This window comes from Artibeus jamaicensis, unplaced genomic scaffold, assembly GCF_021234435.1.
Source record: "Artibeus jamaicensis isolate MK-2021 breed Jamaican fruit bat unplaced genomic scaffold, CSHL_Jam_final contig_64, whole genome shotgun sequence".
In the NCBI taxonomy this organism is placed as follows: Eukaryota; Metazoa; Chordata; class Mammalia; order Chiroptera; family Phyllostomidae; genus Artibeus; species Artibeus jamaicensis.
Genome location: NW_026521911.1, coordinates 3,731,084 through 3,747,533, shown reverse-complemented (window position 1 = coordinate 3,747,533; position 16,450 = coordinate 3,731,084). Strand labels below are relative to the sequence as shown.

General features: G+C 58.1%; 1 protein-coding gene across 4 annotated transcripts in view; it reads left to right on the top strand.

Annotated features, from left to right (window-relative positions):
* GDPD5 (glycerophosphodiester phosphodiesterase domain containing 5) overlaps window positions 1–16,450 on the top strand; it is an 88,450-nt gene that overhangs the window by 55,958 nt on the left and 16,042 nt on the right. For all 4 annotated transcript variants that reach the window (XM_037131521.2, XM_037131518.2, XM_037131520.2 and 1 more), the window contains 6 exons: window positions 6,005–6,108; window positions 8,466–8,559; window positions 9,207–9,266; window positions 15,047–15,145; window positions 15,425–15,518; window positions 15,913–16,058. In XM_037131521.2, the coding sequence (XP_036987416.2) occupies window positions 6,005–6,108; window positions 8,466–8,559; window positions 9,207–9,266; window positions 15,047–15,145; window positions 15,425–15,518; window positions 15,913–16,058 (597 nt within the window). The remainder of the gene's footprint in view (window positions 1–6,004; window positions 6,109–8,465; window positions 8,560–9,206; window positions 9,267–15,046; window positions 15,146–15,424; window positions 15,519–15,912; window positions 16,059–16,450) is intronic.

Genomic DNA, 16,450 nt, shown 5'->3' with positions numbered 1-16,450 from the left:
CACATGGCTAATAAATAGACTGACTCTTGACTATGTTCCCTCAGGCCCTGGTCGTTGGACCCCAGTGTTTCTAGCCCTTTGTGGGGACTTGTTCTGTGTGGTAGCAGAGAACCAGCTGCAGGCAGATTCAGCTGCGTCTTGGGAGGGACGGAGGGAAGGGAAGTAATCGCTCCTGCCCTGTTGTCACCAGACACTTCGCAGGTCCTGCCGGTCCGTGCACATGCCAGCCCTGCTGTCCCATTTCACAGAGCAGGAAGCTGGGCACTCAGACAAGGCAAACACATGTTTCCTCCAAGGGCACATGTTCAGGAGGGAGCTGGTCTGGGCTACAAACCCAGGGTTGTTGGACCCCCAAACACAGCTGCCTGTATCTGGCTATGGTCTAAGCAGAACTTTTGGTCCAGAGGGCTGACCAGGCAGTAACCAGAGGGACCGTGCCCACACCTGGAGCCGCGAGGGCAGAAACAGGGCGAGCTCCTGTCCCGGATGCTGCAGAGGTGGTCTCTGCTCAGGGTGACGGACAGGGAACAGGAGTCCAGCAAGACAGCTTTGCTTCGTGACTCTGGGTCTGACGTCTGCGATGGCCCTCAGGCCAGGGAGGTGGCTCCTGCTCCAGTGCTGTCCTGACATGGAGCCCGGCTCCAGGGGCGTCGCTCCAAGCCCTGCAGCGCCCCCAGTCATGGGAGCCATGTCTGTGTGCACCCTGGCCTGAGGTCGTGGTCTGGGGCACAGCAACAACAGGTCCTGGGCTCGTACTTCCTGTGTGGGGCCAGGGTTTGTGGCTTCAGCCGTGCTCTGTGATTACGTGAGCCCTGCTGCTAATAAGCTCTTGCCACTGTTTTTTCTCTGCATTCAGAAGGCTTTGGGGTGGGTCAGAGATGAAGAGGGGTGAGGAGAAGATGTGACAGTCGGCATGAGACAGGAAGGAGGGGCGGGGCCTGGGGGAGGTTGGCACACTGGTGCCCTGAAAGGATGGGGTCTCATCTTCCTGGGGAGTGGAGATGAGGCTGGGGGCGTGGGGCTGAATGCCAGCAGGCCCCGGGGCGGGGTGTCAGAGCCAGGGCCCACCCCGTCCCCAGCTGCTCTCAGCCTCCTCCCCGTGCCTGCTGCACCTGCCAGCTCTGGATGGCCTGACCTCCGCCCTGCTCCCAGGCAGCTAAGGCTCTGACAGGAAGGAGCTGGGGTCACAGGAGCCCCTTCCCTTGGTTGCAGGGGGTCCCCAGGCTCAGCCTGAGGGCATGTCTGGCCTTGGGTGATGGTTTGCCCACTGAAACCTCCTCGCGTGACAACTACCGTCACACATTTATCTGAACCATATCTGAGTTCTACCTCGTGCCCCACAGGATGTGGGCCCCGGGCACACAGAGATAGCTCAAACACCCTGCCCTGAAGGAGTCCGCAGCCCTGATTCTCATTATGCTCCTACCGTGCGCCACTTGATACGTATCACCGCACTAAACACCAACCCTCCGAGGCAGGGGTTGTTATTCCCATTTTACAGGCGACAAAACTGAGACTCAGAGGGGCTCAATAAGTTGCCGCTCTTATCCAGGTGGCAGAGCCAGGTTTGTCTGCCTCTCAAGCTTGGGCTGTTTCCACCTCCATAATTCAGAATGTGGTTGAGGGTCCAGTTGCTGGGCACCAAGAGTCTGTGCGGAAGGGGCCAGGGAAGGGAGGTCTGCAGAGGCTGGAGCAATGAGAGGGTTTCCCCAAGGAGGACGAGGTTGGGTGGGGAGGAGGGTGGGAGCAGAGAGAGGAATCCCAGCCAGCCGAGCTGGGCCCGGGGTGGCCACGCGGGTCCCCGAGGGCAAGGGTGGTTCTGGGGAGAGATGTGCGGGGCTGGGTCCCAGGGGGCCTTGGAGGAATGCCTCCTGTCGGTTTGCCCGGGGTCACCCGCCTCCACTCCTGCCCCACCTGCTGGCCTTGGGCACATCGTCAACCTCTGAGTCTCCTCCGCTCATCCACATGGAGCCTTCGTGCAAATCAGCAAAGAAGCCCCTCCCCCGGGGCTCTCGACGGGCATCTCCTGGACAACTGGCACGACAAACATGCGTGTCGATGGTGGCCACGGTGTCAGTGGCACTTTTTAGTGTTGGGGTCCACAGTTTGCTCCGCCCCATCTGTGGCAGCTCTCCTCTGAGGGTCAGTGCCTTCATTTGCTCTTGGGTGGGGATGCAGACCCATAAATAAGTGCCACTCCCGCCCCCAGCATTGTACAGACAGAGGTGAGCGCGGGCCGGAGCAGCCACCGTGCCTCCTCTGGGTTCTCGGCCCACGTCTCCTGGCCCCTCCGAGCAGGTGGGCAGTGTGCGGGCAGCCCCGACAAGGACCGCTGGTGCCTCTGGGAGCCGCTGTGTCAGGGGAGCCACTCCCCCACCCCCACTTCCTCCTACCAGTTCCATGCCCTCCCCTCCCCCTTCTTCCAGCCCCTGCCATTTAGTTTTTTCCTCTGATTGTTCCTAGAATGACCCTGTCTCCCTCTGCACTGTGTTGGGGCCTCTTCATCTCCATCTCCAGGCTCCCTGTGGCCAAGGGGCCTCTGGCTTCTGGCCCCCAGGACAGCCATCCCTAGGTGCCCTCAGCCCCAGCCCATGCGCAGTCCTGGGGTTCCTAGTTCCTTGTTTCTTAGGCCCCACTTCCACCTCCGCCATGCCCTGGGTGCCTCACCACCCGTCAGCGCCAGTCTTGTCACCCTGGCTGGTTCCCGGGGCTGGGCGGGGCAGTCCCTTGTTCCTACCCTGTCCTCCCTGCCCCACTCTCAGGATCTAGCCAAGTGAGGACAGTGACCCTTGGTGGACAAAGCCCCTACCCGCCGAGGGTATCTGGCGCCTGTAGTCTCCCTGGCCACAGTGCTGTCCCTGGGTCCTCCATCACACTTCATCACAGGACGTCCCCTAGCACCTGTGGCACTATCCCTGTCCCTGCAGCCAGCCCCCTGGTCCCACCACCTGTCGACCTGTAGGCTGCTGGCCTGGGACACGACCCATCAGTGACCAAGGCTCAGCCCTCACCTGGGACCTTCTTAGAACCTTGCCCACCCGTCAGAGGCACAGTGGCCTTGTCCTGCTGAGGCAGAGCGACCTCTGGACAGATGGCCACTCACCAGTCTCAGCTCAGGGTCCACAGAAAACTGAGGCTCTTCTGGGGGGTGGCGTGGTAAGCCCCCAGTGAAATCTCTCCTGGGCGGGCATATTCTTTCAGGGGCAGGAGAAGGGTGTCTCCTCACCTTCTGTTTCATTATCAAGTCTCTCTTAAGTCCCCACCCACCCTGGAAATACAAAGACCACCCAGACTGCCAAGGCCCTTACAGTACCATAGACAGACTGGCACATAGACACTGTAGACCGGCCGGGTGGGTGTGTGTTGGGTCGGACGGAGGAGATGGGAGACGCCCACAGGGACGGGGAAGGCCTTGGGGAGGAGGAGGGCCCACCTGTGCACTAGACAGAGGGCACGGCTCGTGCACGGGCACGAAAGAGCCTGTTCGAGGGGCCGTGGGTGATGGGGTGCGTGGCCGGTAAAGTGCCCGTGCCGGGGCAGAGGTGGCGGTTGGGGTGCAGAGGCGGGCTCCCGCACGCCGTCACCAAGGGCAGGTCAGTCTTCAGAGATCCAGCTGTTTGAGTTGGCCTGGGACCCTCCCGCTGCCCTCTGCAGGAAATGGGTGCAGATGAATTCGTATTGTGAGCAAGTAAGAATTGGAGGTAACAAGAGGGGTTCTTAGAAAGATTGGGGGAGAGGGGATGCTGGACCAGCCAGGACGGGGGTGCTGGCTCAGATGTGCCAGTGCGAGCCAGCCCCTCTGGAGCCAGGGCCCAGCGCAGAAGGCAGGACTGACCTCGGGCCCTTCTCTGCTCCTCCAGACACTCCCAGCCATTCATTCTCTGGCTGGTGGCTGCCAGGGTTCCTCTGCTCCAGGAGGGCCCATGGTTTGTCTGGTCCTAGCCAGGGCTTCTCCATTCCTGAGCAAGGCTGGGCCTGGCTGGGCCTCGCTCCCTGGGGCTCATGCCATTCGGTGTCTGGGTGGGGCAGACACCCGTGGCCTGCTCTCTGAGAAGACACCCCCCTCCACCTGCTGGACAGATGGTTTCTTCAGGGTGGTGTTGTCTTCACATCTCTGTGTATGTACAGAGAGGGGCTAAGCAAGGCACCGGGCTCTTCCTGTAGCGGCGAGTGGAGGAGGCTGCTTTGTCACCCAAGCACCCTGCCCAGGGCCAGGTCTGCAGAAGTGCTCCCAGTCCCAACTCATCAGGGTCTGTGGACCATTGCTCACGCTGGGGAGAGGCAGATCATGCTTACCGCTGCGCCGAGAGAACGCTGGCCACTGGCCGGTCCTGAGCGCTTGACTTATATTATCTCATTTAATTCTCACATCAACCCATGGGTCAGCAGCACTGTTATTGCCCTCACTTCACAGAGGGGGAAACTGAGGCAGAGAGAGTTTACATCCACTTGCCATGCCTGCGGTTAGACAGCTAGTGAATGGTGGGCAGGAGGTCTGGCCAGACACCATGCGTAACTGCCCCGTGAGGGTGCCTCTGGGCAGCGTAGGATGGAGGAATCCTGGGCAGTGAGTGAACTCTCCCCACTGTTCTTCCAGTCGTAAGTACTATGGGAGTGGAGGCAGGCTCCGCCCCTGCCCTTGCTGGAACCAAAGGGACACAGGGTTGTCATCTGCTACATGCAGTCACATGAGCAGATCACAATGTACAGAGTTTGAGTTTCAGACGGACCCTGATGCTGCGGGAGCACCAAGGAGGGAGCACGGGGGTAGAGGGCAGAGTTCAGGAAGGCTTCACGAAGGAGGTGACATTTGAGCTGACTGGAAAGGTAAATGGGTTAGGTGACCAAACCCAGGGCAGGGGGTGGGCCTTCCAGAGCGAGAGAACTTCTAGGGGATATGAAACTGGAGGGTTGGGGGTAGGGCACATCCCAGAGGGCACCCCTGCTTGGCTCAGCAGTAAAGAACCATCAGAACTGTAGCGCCAGGGCTGGCTGGGATTAGAACTGTAGCGCCAGGGCTGGCTGTCCTGTGCAGCGGAGGCGAGCTGCAGGGAGCTGGGGCCTCCTGGGCAGTGCCCAAGTGAGAGGTTGCCTGGGGCGTCAAGCCCTCCCGCTCATCGGGAGGGTGGTCTTGGTTCTATCCTGCACCAGCTTCCCCTCAAGGGCTCTTCGTTTGTTCTGATGACCTCAGCAGTTTCCCAGAGAGCAGGATGTCCAAGCTTGTTGTGCTTCTGAGATAAGGGGACGGATGAAAGCAGGGATAAACCCAAGGGCCCGGCGGAAGTGTCTGCGACCTCTGAGCTGGCCCTTCGGGAAGCAGCCATGGTGGGTCAGCAGCCCCCCACCCTCCCCACTTCCACCCCTGCAGGGGTGGCCTGGCCCAGCTTGGGGGGCCAGTGCCTGGTGTGGGGGGGGGGGGCAGAACACTGCATTTCCTTAGGTCCGCAGTGTGTGTGTGTTGGGGGTAGGGGTTGTCTCCAATCCTTCGCTAAGTTGCTGTGTGACTTAGGCAAGTTGCTTTGCCTCTCTGGGCCTGTGTTTACACCAGTAGCACCAGCTAGGCAGGGAGGAACAATACCTGTGTTGCAGGCCTGTGTGAAGAGAGAAGGAGATGCAGGATGGGAGCTCTGTTTGCAGACTGCAGGTCACCAGGCCAGTGGGAAGGCTCTGGGCAGATGTAGCCTTTGTTCCTGGGGCCATTGCCAGAGGGGAGAGGCTGTTGTGCACTGGAGAGGCCTCAGGCTGCAGCAAAAAAAAAAAACCATACCAGCTCTGGGGTGGCCCTCCCCTCCTCCCACTCCCACCGTTTCGTGCCTTTAGGCTCTGATGTTGGAGGGTCACCTCCCCTCTCTGAGCCTCAGGTCCCTTACCAGTGTGAAGAGGGCACCAATCCCTGTCTGACAGATTTGGCTACAGACGGGGAGAAGGGGAGCTCATTCAGGTGGGTGGTCTGCTGGGCCAACCCCTGACCCCACTTGACCCCTTTCCTGCTCTGCCCCTGCAGTGGGAACGCCTGTGGTTCCTGCTCCTCACCGTCACCTTCGGCCTCACGCTCACCTGGCTCTACTTCTGGTGGGAAGTCCACAATGACTACGACGAATTCAACTGGTAAGTGGGGGCAGGGGACGAGGCCTGGGTCCCTGGCATCCAGGGCTGAGACTGGGGCGGGGAGGAGAGTTGAAGTTTGAGCCTCTCTCCCAGGCTGGCCCTCAGAGATCTGCAACCAGCTCCTTGTGGCTTTGGGGACAGAGTCCTCTGGAAGGACAAAGCCCAGCAGGAGCTGAGACCAGCTGGGGACAACAGGGTACTGCTTCCTGGGGCTGCTGTCTTGGGAAATAGGTGGAAGGCTGGGGCAGGGCTCAGCAGGGAGCTAGGGCCTCCCCCTACTTTGTAGACAAGAACTCCAGGGCCCAGAGGTGCCAAGGCCTCAGCAGAGGAAGTGGCCCCAGACGCCAGACCTCCTAACTCCCTGGGCAGGGCAGGCAGAAACTATGGTTCTGGGGCAGCTCATGTTCAACGTGAACACCAGCCTCAGGTCCAAGGGCAGGGCTGTCTGAGTGCTCTGCCTGGGTATAGGAGGGCACCTATTTCTTCCTCATCCCACCTCCATGGCCTGTCTCTGTCAAATAGTGAAGGGAGGAGTGGGGGGACCCTGCGTTCTGGTGGGAACTCCTCCGTTGGAAAGTGTAGATAGTGAGGCCCAAGTTCACATAATCATTTGGGGACAGAGTTGGGGCTTGAAAGCCAGACCTCCTCACTCCCTGTTCAGTGATGTCTCTTCCTTTTGGTCGGAGTTCAGCTCCGTGTGACCCTGGACAGTCTCCGGTCCTCCCTGAGCCTCAGCGTCCTGCTCTGTAAAACGGGAGGACACCTCACTGGGTCTTTCGAGGGTGGAGTGAGATGATGGACCCGAGAGGGCGCCAAGTTCTGCCTGAACCTGCGGGCCATTTCCGGGGCACCCATTCCCCAGCTGGAAGGTGCCCATGATGTCAGAAGTGGGGGTTTCTGGGGGCCTGGGCTGCAGATGGGCTGTGTTCTAGGGTGCCATGAGGATGATGCTAAGGCTCTGTTCATGCAGCTGGACACCCACTGCCCTCCACGTGGCCCTTGGTGGCACCTCTATTATTAACGAGCACAGCAAGGGACCTGCCGCTGTCCTGCCGGTGTGGCCTGGCAAGATGAGCCTTGGCCCCAGCTGAGTCCCAGAGGTGGCCTCTGGCCTCTATGAAGAGCCATAGATCAAGCATTCACCCGTGTAGGTACTCCCAGCACAGACACTGTTGTGGGTACAGGAACATACAGTTGCTGGCCCCCACCTGCAGGCCCTGGACAGTTCTGCTGAGCTGGCCGTTGGCTGCTGGGGGCTCATCAGGTCCACCTGATGCTCCATCGGGTGCTCAGATGGGGAAGCGAAGGCCCAGAGAGGGGTCGACTCTCAACCAGTTAGAACTGGCAGGATGTACTGAGGACGTCTGAGAAGACGGAGGCTCAGAGAGGTTAGGTAGCCTCTCCGGAGTCACACAGTGAAAGGCCGACGGCTCTAAGACTGGGGCTGAAGCCTGACTGACTGTATCATGCTGTCCGCAGAGCCACCCCGCTCGTCCCACCCCTCCCCGGACCTCGGGCCCCCCCTGGAATTGGAGGGCCAGGGCCAGGGAAGGCAGGCGACAGGCGCCTTTGAAGTTCATTCCCTTCAGCCTTGTAATTCTGTTTGTAGGAATCTGTCCTGAGTAAATAATTACTAACACTGAAAGATACATACAGAAAGTTCTTTTTTGTGATAATCTCTAAGAGCAAATAATTGGAAATGATTCATTGCCATCAGAGTTTGGCTATATATGGTGTGCTAACTCAGTTCCACGTGGCGAAGGAAACTACACATCCCTGGATGTTTACTCACCTCAGTAAATGCCCGTGTTAATTAGGAGATAATTGATTACTTGCCATATGTCCCCCTCCCCCAATTCATCCTCAGGAAACCCTATGAAGGGCATTTTACCCATTCTCAGACCCCTTATTTTCACATTTTAACACTGAAATCAAGATGAGTGTCACAATGGATGGCGTTTTAGAATCGGTGAAGCCTGTCACCTGCCCAGGGACCTCCATGCCAGTAAGAGGCAGGCCGGGCGCTGAACCCGACATGCCTCCCTCCAGAGCCTGATCTCGGCCGCAGTGCCGAGTGTGTGCCGCGGCCCCGGCTTGGCTGACTGTACAATAGCTGAGCAAGGGGGCCCACCCACTGGAAGACAAGTCAGCCCAGTTTGGGAACTGGTTATATCTGGGCAGAACTGTGGGGATTGCTGTTTTCTTCTCTACCCTCTTGGCATGCCAGGTGTCCACCTGAGCCCCAGACAGGCCTGACCAATGCTTAAGGAAACAATAACACCCCTCAGAGTGGGCGGGGCCTGGCCTCCAGCCTGGTCTCAGGTAGAGGTCTGACCCCTGCACCTTCTCCTCCTCAGGTACCTCTACAACCGCATGGGCTACTGGAGCGACTGGTCTGTGCCCATCCTCATGACCACAGCCACTGCCTTCACTTACATCGCAGGCCTCCTGGTACGTGGCGCCAGGCCTGCTCTCGGGGAAGGGACACCTGGCCCCTGTGGGGCTGATGGCAGGGTCCCGCCCTGGCCTAAGAGGGGAAGCAGGCTTTTCCCATCTCTTGGGCTGTTGCGCCTCAGGGGCTTGGCTCCTTCAAGGTGGGAGGTCCCCTTGTTCTTGCCCCATCCTGGAGTACCCCCCTGCACCCCGGGGGGAGCCATCCTGCTCCGAGGCCCCAGTGCAGACTTTCTCTTCCATGGGAAAGAGGAACTCCTGCTTTGGTTCCTGGCACTCTGTTCCCTCAGATGCAGGTCAGTCCCTAGGTTGGACTGGGGGCTCCTCCGGGACAAGGTTCAAATGTATCTCAGCCTCCTGGGGCCTGGAACTCCTACAATGTTAACTGAGTAGTTCAAGTGCAACAAGTTCCTAGTGACCTCGTGAGGGAGAAATCCTAGAGGAGGAGCTGGAGGCCTGAAATACTTTGGGAGGCAGCCAGGCCTGGGCTGAGCTGGGCTGGGCAGACCGATCACCGACCGGGAGGGTTCGCTGGCCGATCCGAGCCAGGCGTGGGGCGGCCGTGGGAAGAAGGGGGTCTGGGGACTTGGTGGGAAACTTCAAGTCACACGTGAGGCCTGACTGTCGCCCTGTGGGCCCCTCTTCAGGTCCTGGCCCTGTGTCACATTGCCGTGGGGCAGCAGATGAACCTGCACTGGCTGCACAAGGTAAGAGCCGCCCTCACGAGGTCTGAGGGGGCGAGGCTGGAGGCCTCAGCAGCAGAGGGACACGTCACCCCGCCTCTGGACCGTGACTGTAACTTCCCCAGGAGCCAACACTGAGCACTCACAGCCCACCCCGCATTACTCACTGAACCCTCACAGCGGCCCCATTATGCCGGCACTGTCGCCTCATTTTGCAGCTAGGGAAACTGAGGTCCAAAGAGGTTAAGTCATTTATACTGAGTAAGTGGAGGATCCAGGATCCCAACCCTGCAGCCATGCAATTAAGCAGCACAGGTCGCGGCTCTGGCCCTCCAGCTGGGCTCTGCCTGGAGTCTCCCCCTCTTCATTCCTCAGTGAGCTCATTCTGAAACACTGACCCAGTCACGTGATTCCCACTCAAAGCCCTTCCCACACCCCACACCCAGCATTAAGACCCCCGTGGCTCGGCTCCTCTGACGCCTCCCAGCTGCTGTCACGGGACCGTCGCCTCCAGCTTTCACCCCATGAGCATCTCGGGCCCTGCCAGCATGCCTGTCCCTTCTCTACCTCCTCTCTCTTGCCTCCCTTTCTCTCTCCTGTGGACCCTTCCTTAGTTCTCTTCTACCTGCACAGGCTGCTTGGACTGCCCCAGCCCTTGCAGGCCCCCGGCACAGTCCTGAGCACCTGTGTCGTCCATTGCCATCTGGCTCCTCAACCCTGACGCCCCCGGCCTGGAAGCTTCTTGCAGGCCAGAATGGGCTTTTCCTGTCTCTGTGTGCCCAGTGCCCCGCTCAGGGCTGGGCCCAGAGCAGGGAGGCTTCATGGCTTCAGAACCTCAGGACCTCATTGTGTGCCTGGTGCCGAATGTACAGTGTATGCCTGATGCCTCCTCTTCCTGAGGCCCCAGTGGACACAGCGGTGGCACAAAGCCGACCAAAAGAGAGCCCTTCCCTCTTGGACCTTGAAGGGAGGGCTAGGCCATCTCTTTTTCTTCCAGGGCCTGACTCAGAGTGGGCATGCCATTTAGGAAGGGGCAGAAATAGCCAGGAGCCCATGAAATGCACCCAGAGAGACTCTGAGGGGAGGGGTGTACTTTTAGCTGCAAGGGGGACATGGAGCAGGAACGGGAAGAAAGACCTGAGCTCCTGTTGGGCTGTGTACTGGGAGGGCCCGTGGGCATCCAGGGCGGCCTTTGAGGTCAGGAGCTGGGGAGTCAGCCTGGGTGACTGAAGTCTTGGGGGTGGCAAAGAGCAGCCAGCAGCCCTGGTGTCCCACCCTCCTCCTGCTTGTCACTCTATCCGGAGGTCTCCTGTGGGCTTGTGAAGTTCCCTCTGTGAAGCACTTTTTCCTCCCAGCTGCAAAGCTGACACTTGAAAGAACTGCACCAGATGGCACCTGGGCAGGGTTGGCACACACTGAGGTCACCTCCTCTAGGTCATGCCTGGATCTCAGCAGGTCACACCTGCGTGGTTCTGGTGGAGAGGCTTCCCGAGGCACTGGGCCAGCAGGGGTGGCAGGTCACTGCAGGGAGTCTTCTCCTGGGAGGGGGATCAGATCCCTTCATCTATACCAGGGCCAGCTCCTCAGCCAGCCCTGCCTTCCTCTCTCCTCTGCTCCCCAAGCCCCCAGCCAAGAGCTCAGGCTGAGCAGGAGGAAGGTCCTCCCAGGCAGGGCTGATGCGTAGCTGGGCCCGCTGCGCCAGGAGGGGGCTGGCCCCTGGGCTCAGAGTATTCAAGTTGGGGCCGAACTTGATTAGGATAGTCTAAGTAATCCTTATCCTTTTCTTATTTTAGCCAATTTTCAAAATTAGAAAGGTACAAAAAAGTACACGATGTAAATCTTCCTACTGTCTTTCCAGAGCATTTTAAGTATGTACAAATCTACACGTACACTTCCTTCTTTCCTTTTATTTACACACAAGCCTGCTATACCCTCCATCTCGCACACTAACGACACTCTGGGCACGCCTTCCCCTCGGTGCATTTGACAGCTGCCTGCTGGCGCCCAGCCCGTGCACCTGTCCCCAGGTCAGTAACCCTGGGTCCTGCGGTATCTAGCCAGCCCCCCTGGATGGGCCTGATGACATCCTGCTTGCTTTTAATTCATCGCCAGGACACGTAGCAGCAACCTGGGTGGGGAATTCTGGGTAAAAAAGCATGTACTTTTGTAATTGTGATAGTTCTTGTCCAGTGGCCTCCTTGCTAACTGCCACCAGTCCGTGCTCTCTCGGCAATCTATGTCCGCGCCGGCAAATAACCAGCCTTGCCCGTGAAGCGTTTGAGGGTGTCTCCCCTGGTGCCGATCGGGGGTGAAAACAGTCTCACGATGTGGTTTGGATCTGCATCTCCCTGATGATGAGTTAGAGTCAGCATCTTTCACGTGCCTGAGTCATTTGCGTTTCCTCTTCTATAAACTGTCTCTTCATATTTTTTGCTCTTTTTGCTACAGGATTTGCTTTTGGCTTATTCCTTTGCAGGAGCTCTTTGTAGATCTGGAAAGTTGGCCCCTGGGCTGATGAACTGTAAATAATTCTCCCTAGTTTGTGGCACACACTTGGACTTTGCCGGTCGCAGTTTTCCCACAGGAACGTTTTCTTCTTAAGGGTGTGGCTGTGTCACCCCTTTTCATGACTTCTGGCTTTCGTGTTGGAAGTCCTTCCTGCGCCAAGATTATAAAGAACTCTCTATGGGATCATTTGATAATTACATGTTTCTACTTGTTTTAACATTTAACATTTCTACTTTTTTAACATTACCATTTAAATTCCAAAAAGAATTTCACATTCTTTTTGGAAGTTACTTTCAGGCATAATATGGTCCTTCTTTGTTCTTTGATGGCTTCCCACGGTTCCTGACGACCTACTGAGTAATCTGTCCTTTTCCCTCTAACTGGCACTTTTATCATGTAGTAACTTTTTCTCATTGTAAAAAGTCTATTGAGATCTGTTTCTGAGCTTTTTATTTACTTTCATTTATCTCTCTAGTCTTATGCCAATATCATACTGCTTTAAATACTACAGTTTTACACTATGTTTTAATCAAGATCTTTTTTTGAGAGTCTCTGGTTGCCTCGAGTCCCGGGGAGGGGGGCCTGGAGCACAGAGGTGCCCAGGACACGTCAGACACTGTGCTCGTCACGACAGCCAGGACTTACTTCATTTATCGGGCACCTACTCTACGTGTCAGGCACTTTCCACACAGTATTTCATTTACTCCTTGTGATAATTCTGTTCATCTGGTCTTGTGCCCACTTTTAAAAATTATACCACTGACATTTAGTAAGCATTTACTATTTTGGTGCCAACCAGTGTGCTAAGCACATTACTTGAATTTTCTTTCTTTAAAAAAATTGCCTGTGTGTAGAGGATGCATTGTTTTTTTTTTTATTTATTTATTTTATTTTTAGAGAAGGGAAGAGAGGGAGAAAGAGGAAAGAGAGGGAGAGAAACATCACTGCGTGGTTGCCTCTCAAGCGCCCCCTACTGGGGACCTGGCCCACAATCCAGGCATGTGCCCTGAGAGGGAATCAAACTGGCAACCTTTTGCTTCTCAGTCCTCTGAGCCACACCAAGCAGGGCTGCATTTTCTCATTCATCTTCCCTAATACCCACTAGGGTAGGCCCTCGCTCTCCCCACTTCACGGCTCAGGAAACACACTTTGCGACTGCAGAGTAGACCGCAGGGCCGGGATTTGACTGACGGATATACTTGTGTGTGTCCCTCAGCTCTGGCCAACCATCTGCCACGGAACCCAAATGCCAGCCACCCTCAAAAGGCCAACCTCTGGCACCTTTGCAAGGCTGGGTCCCAGCACCCAGGCAGGGCTCACAGAACACATGGATGTTCCTCCTATGTCCCTGTCCTTCCCACGGTCATCAAACACCACAACCTGCCCAGCATGGAAGACCAAAGACGGTGACATCAGAGGACAGTGGGCTGCCCTGTGCCTCTGGGTGGGGCTTCTCCTTTCCAGTCAGACCTGAGGAGCGCTGGCCCACTGCTGGGATCCGGTGCTGCCACTGGGGTCCGCAGACACGTGTAGGGAAACCCCCTGACGCCGACACTGCAGCAGTGCCACCGAGCATCGTGGCGCCAGCACGGCAACTGCAAAACTCGTAATGAACATTTTAATTGCATTAGGATCAGGGGGAATTCATTTTATGGCAAGTGTTTCCACCAGCAATTAAATATTTCAATAAGATGCTCTCAGAAACAACCCTTCAGAGACACTTGCTGTGCCCACGGCCGTCCTGGCAGGGGCAGCTGGGGGCAGAGCACCTGCGCACTGAGGGGGATTCTCAGGGATGCTCAGGACACGGCTTAGTCTCCTGCCACTGCAGCAAGACCTCTGAGACAGGCAGAATGGGCTTTGGGTCCGGATCCACCCCCTCAAAACTGCACAATCAAGCAAACCCTTCCAGTCCGAGTCCAGTTCCTCTGTGTATAAAATGAAGATGACACCTCCCTGGGACGTTAGGAAAATAAACACGGGGAAACCAGGAAGCGCCTCCCACACACCCGGGCACCCACGGGCCCTCTGTGGACCTGCATTCTGTGTCCCTGGGCAGCCGTGTCGCAGTCTGGAAAGGCCCCTGCCCATCTCAGCCTTATTGCAGTTTCTTATCGGAACATTTGTTTCCAGACTGGTGGGGCTGGAATAGCAAACCCGCAGAGGAACTCCATCCCAGGCAAGAGTGAATCGTCCCTGCCTGGCAGTGAACCACCATGGATTGGCCCCTGTCTCTGCCCTGACCATCTAGAAACTGATTTAGAGCTTGTTCAGGTCATCGGAGGGCTCCTAGGACGCTGCCAAGAGGGGGCTAAGAAAGGCCCTGCTGGCTTTCAGAGGCACCAACCAGCTTGCAGCTGGCCAAAGGAAGTCAGTCCGGACAGTGTGTGGTGGCCATGGCCGGCCAGTCATAGAGAGTAGGGCAGGGGCTGTGGGGGAGAGGTGGGCCTTAGGGAGGCCTGCCTGAATGTGCAAGGGAGGTAGGTGGGCCGAGTGAGTGCCAGGGCTCAAGGGGATGTGGGGTATAGGGCTGGAGACTAAGATGCCAGACACCAGGCTTAGTTTGGGGGCACATCTTACTTTCCACGAGATGTTTCAGATCCCACCTGTCCCCGAAGGTTCCAACTAGTCTTTGGTCAGACCTGGGCTTGCTGTCTCTAGGAGGTGACCGTGAGGGCTGGAAGCCCAGGGGCTGGGGCTGAGAGCAAGCCTCGGTGAGGGGGCATGGGACCTGGGGGGATGGGGCTGGTGCAGCCGGCCCCTCCCTCACCTCTGCTCCAGTCTGAAGGGCCTTTGTGAGCCTGGCTGGGCTGGGTATCAGGCTCCTGCAGGGGAACTGGCTCCTGTCTCCTGCCCCTGTGGGCCAGGAAAGTTACCCTTCACCCCAACAGTTGCTGGCAGGGCTGGGGGAGGCCTCAGAGGTGACCTGCTGGGCCCAGGAGAGCCCCTCCTCCACAGTTTGCTGGGTGTCTCTTGCACACCCTCAGTGGGGCTGCACCTGGGGCTTCCCTTCCCCCTTGCTCCAGCTCTGTCCCACCTCCCCACCCTCCCTTCTGTCTCTGTTGGTCCTTGGTCCTTGTCACTGGATCTGCCTGCCTCACTGTTTTCTCTGACCGGCCGTCTCTGGCTCCTCTGGGTCTGCGCCTTCTCTTTCTCGCTTCTCTCCTCCCCGCTTTGTCCGCCTCCCGCACTCCCCGTTCCTGCCCCTCGGCACCTCCCTCTCGGACACCCTGGGGACCCTCGGGTGTCCGGCCACACCTGCTCTGACCCCGTCTGTTGGTTCTTCCCCCTCGCAGATGGGGCTGGTGGTCATCCTGGTGTCCACCGTGGTGGCCATGTCGGCCGTGGCCCAGCTGTGGGAGGATGAGTGGGAGGTGCTCCTGATCTCCCTGCAGGTGAGTGGGGGGCACTGCTTCCCCCAAACCCTCAAAAGAAGGCAGCACCTTTTTTATCACTTCCATTTCCTCTGACCAAGACCCAGAGGGGGCAGGGAGGGGGTCCAGGTAACACAGCCAGTCAGAGGCAGGGAGGACTCTGCAGCCCAGGGTGCCTGAACTCCCAGTTTCCTCCAAGAGTCCCCTTTCCTGTGGGTAGAGATGGGCCCTCAGGATGTTGGTGGCCAGAGGGCCTGGCATGGCTGGGAGTCAACGGCCCTCTTGCCCCTCCCACACCAGGGCACAGCTCCGTTCCTGCACATGGGGGCCCTGGCCGCCCTCACGGCGCTCTCCTGGATCGTGGCAGGACAGTTTGCTCGGGCGGAGCGTTCCTGTAAGTACCACTGGGCAGGACCTGTCCCCCAAGGGTTCCCTCCAAGTGCCAGGCCAGCCTGCCCTGCCCTCACCTGGATGTTCCCTGGGATGAGGTCTGGCCTCACCCTCCGTGTGGGCAGCTCTGTTCAGAGTGGTCTGTGCATTCTCTGGGGGCTGCAGCCTCAAGTCGGCTGTGCCTGTTCCCTCTTCTGCATCTGCCTGGGATGTCTGTGTGTGGCTTAGGGGCCAGGGTCGCCCTCCAGCCAGGGTGGGGGCTGACCTTAGTGCAGGGTCCCTTCAGAGCATCTGGGTCCTGGCAGGCAGAGGAAGAGGGGTCCCCCTGCCCAGGGCTCACGGTCGGGCCTGGGGGGAGCCGAACGCTCAGCAGGCTGTGTCACGGCCTGTGCCCGCAGCCTCCCAGATGGCCATCCTCTGCACCTTCTTTGCTGTGGTGTTTGCCCTCTACCTGGCCCCTCTCACCTTCTCCTCTCCCTGCATCATGGAGAAGAAGGACCTGGGCCCCAAGCCCGCCCTCATTGGCCACCGCGGCGCCCCCATGGTGAGTGCCGCCTGAGGGCCCTAAAGACAGGGGTGGGGGTGAGGTGGGGGGAGCAGAGCTGCCATTTTAGGGGGAGCTGAGCAAGACCTATCTCCCTGTAGGGAGGAACTTGGAAGGAAATGAATATAACACATGTAATATAGTAATAGTAACAATGTTCAGCCCTTTGGCGGGTACATGGGAAGGACTGATGAAAAGGCAGGAGAAGAGCTTACACGGGATCGAATCCTGATTCACCCTGAAGGCATCCGGTAAAACACTGCGACTTCTGTCACGAGGGCCCTGGAAGGACACAGCAGGGTTTGGGCCAGGTTGTGGGTTAGGAAGGCCCAGAGGAGAGAGAGCTGCAGGTGTGGGCTGGAGAGCAGGGCCCGCAGGCCGGGCAGCAGGAG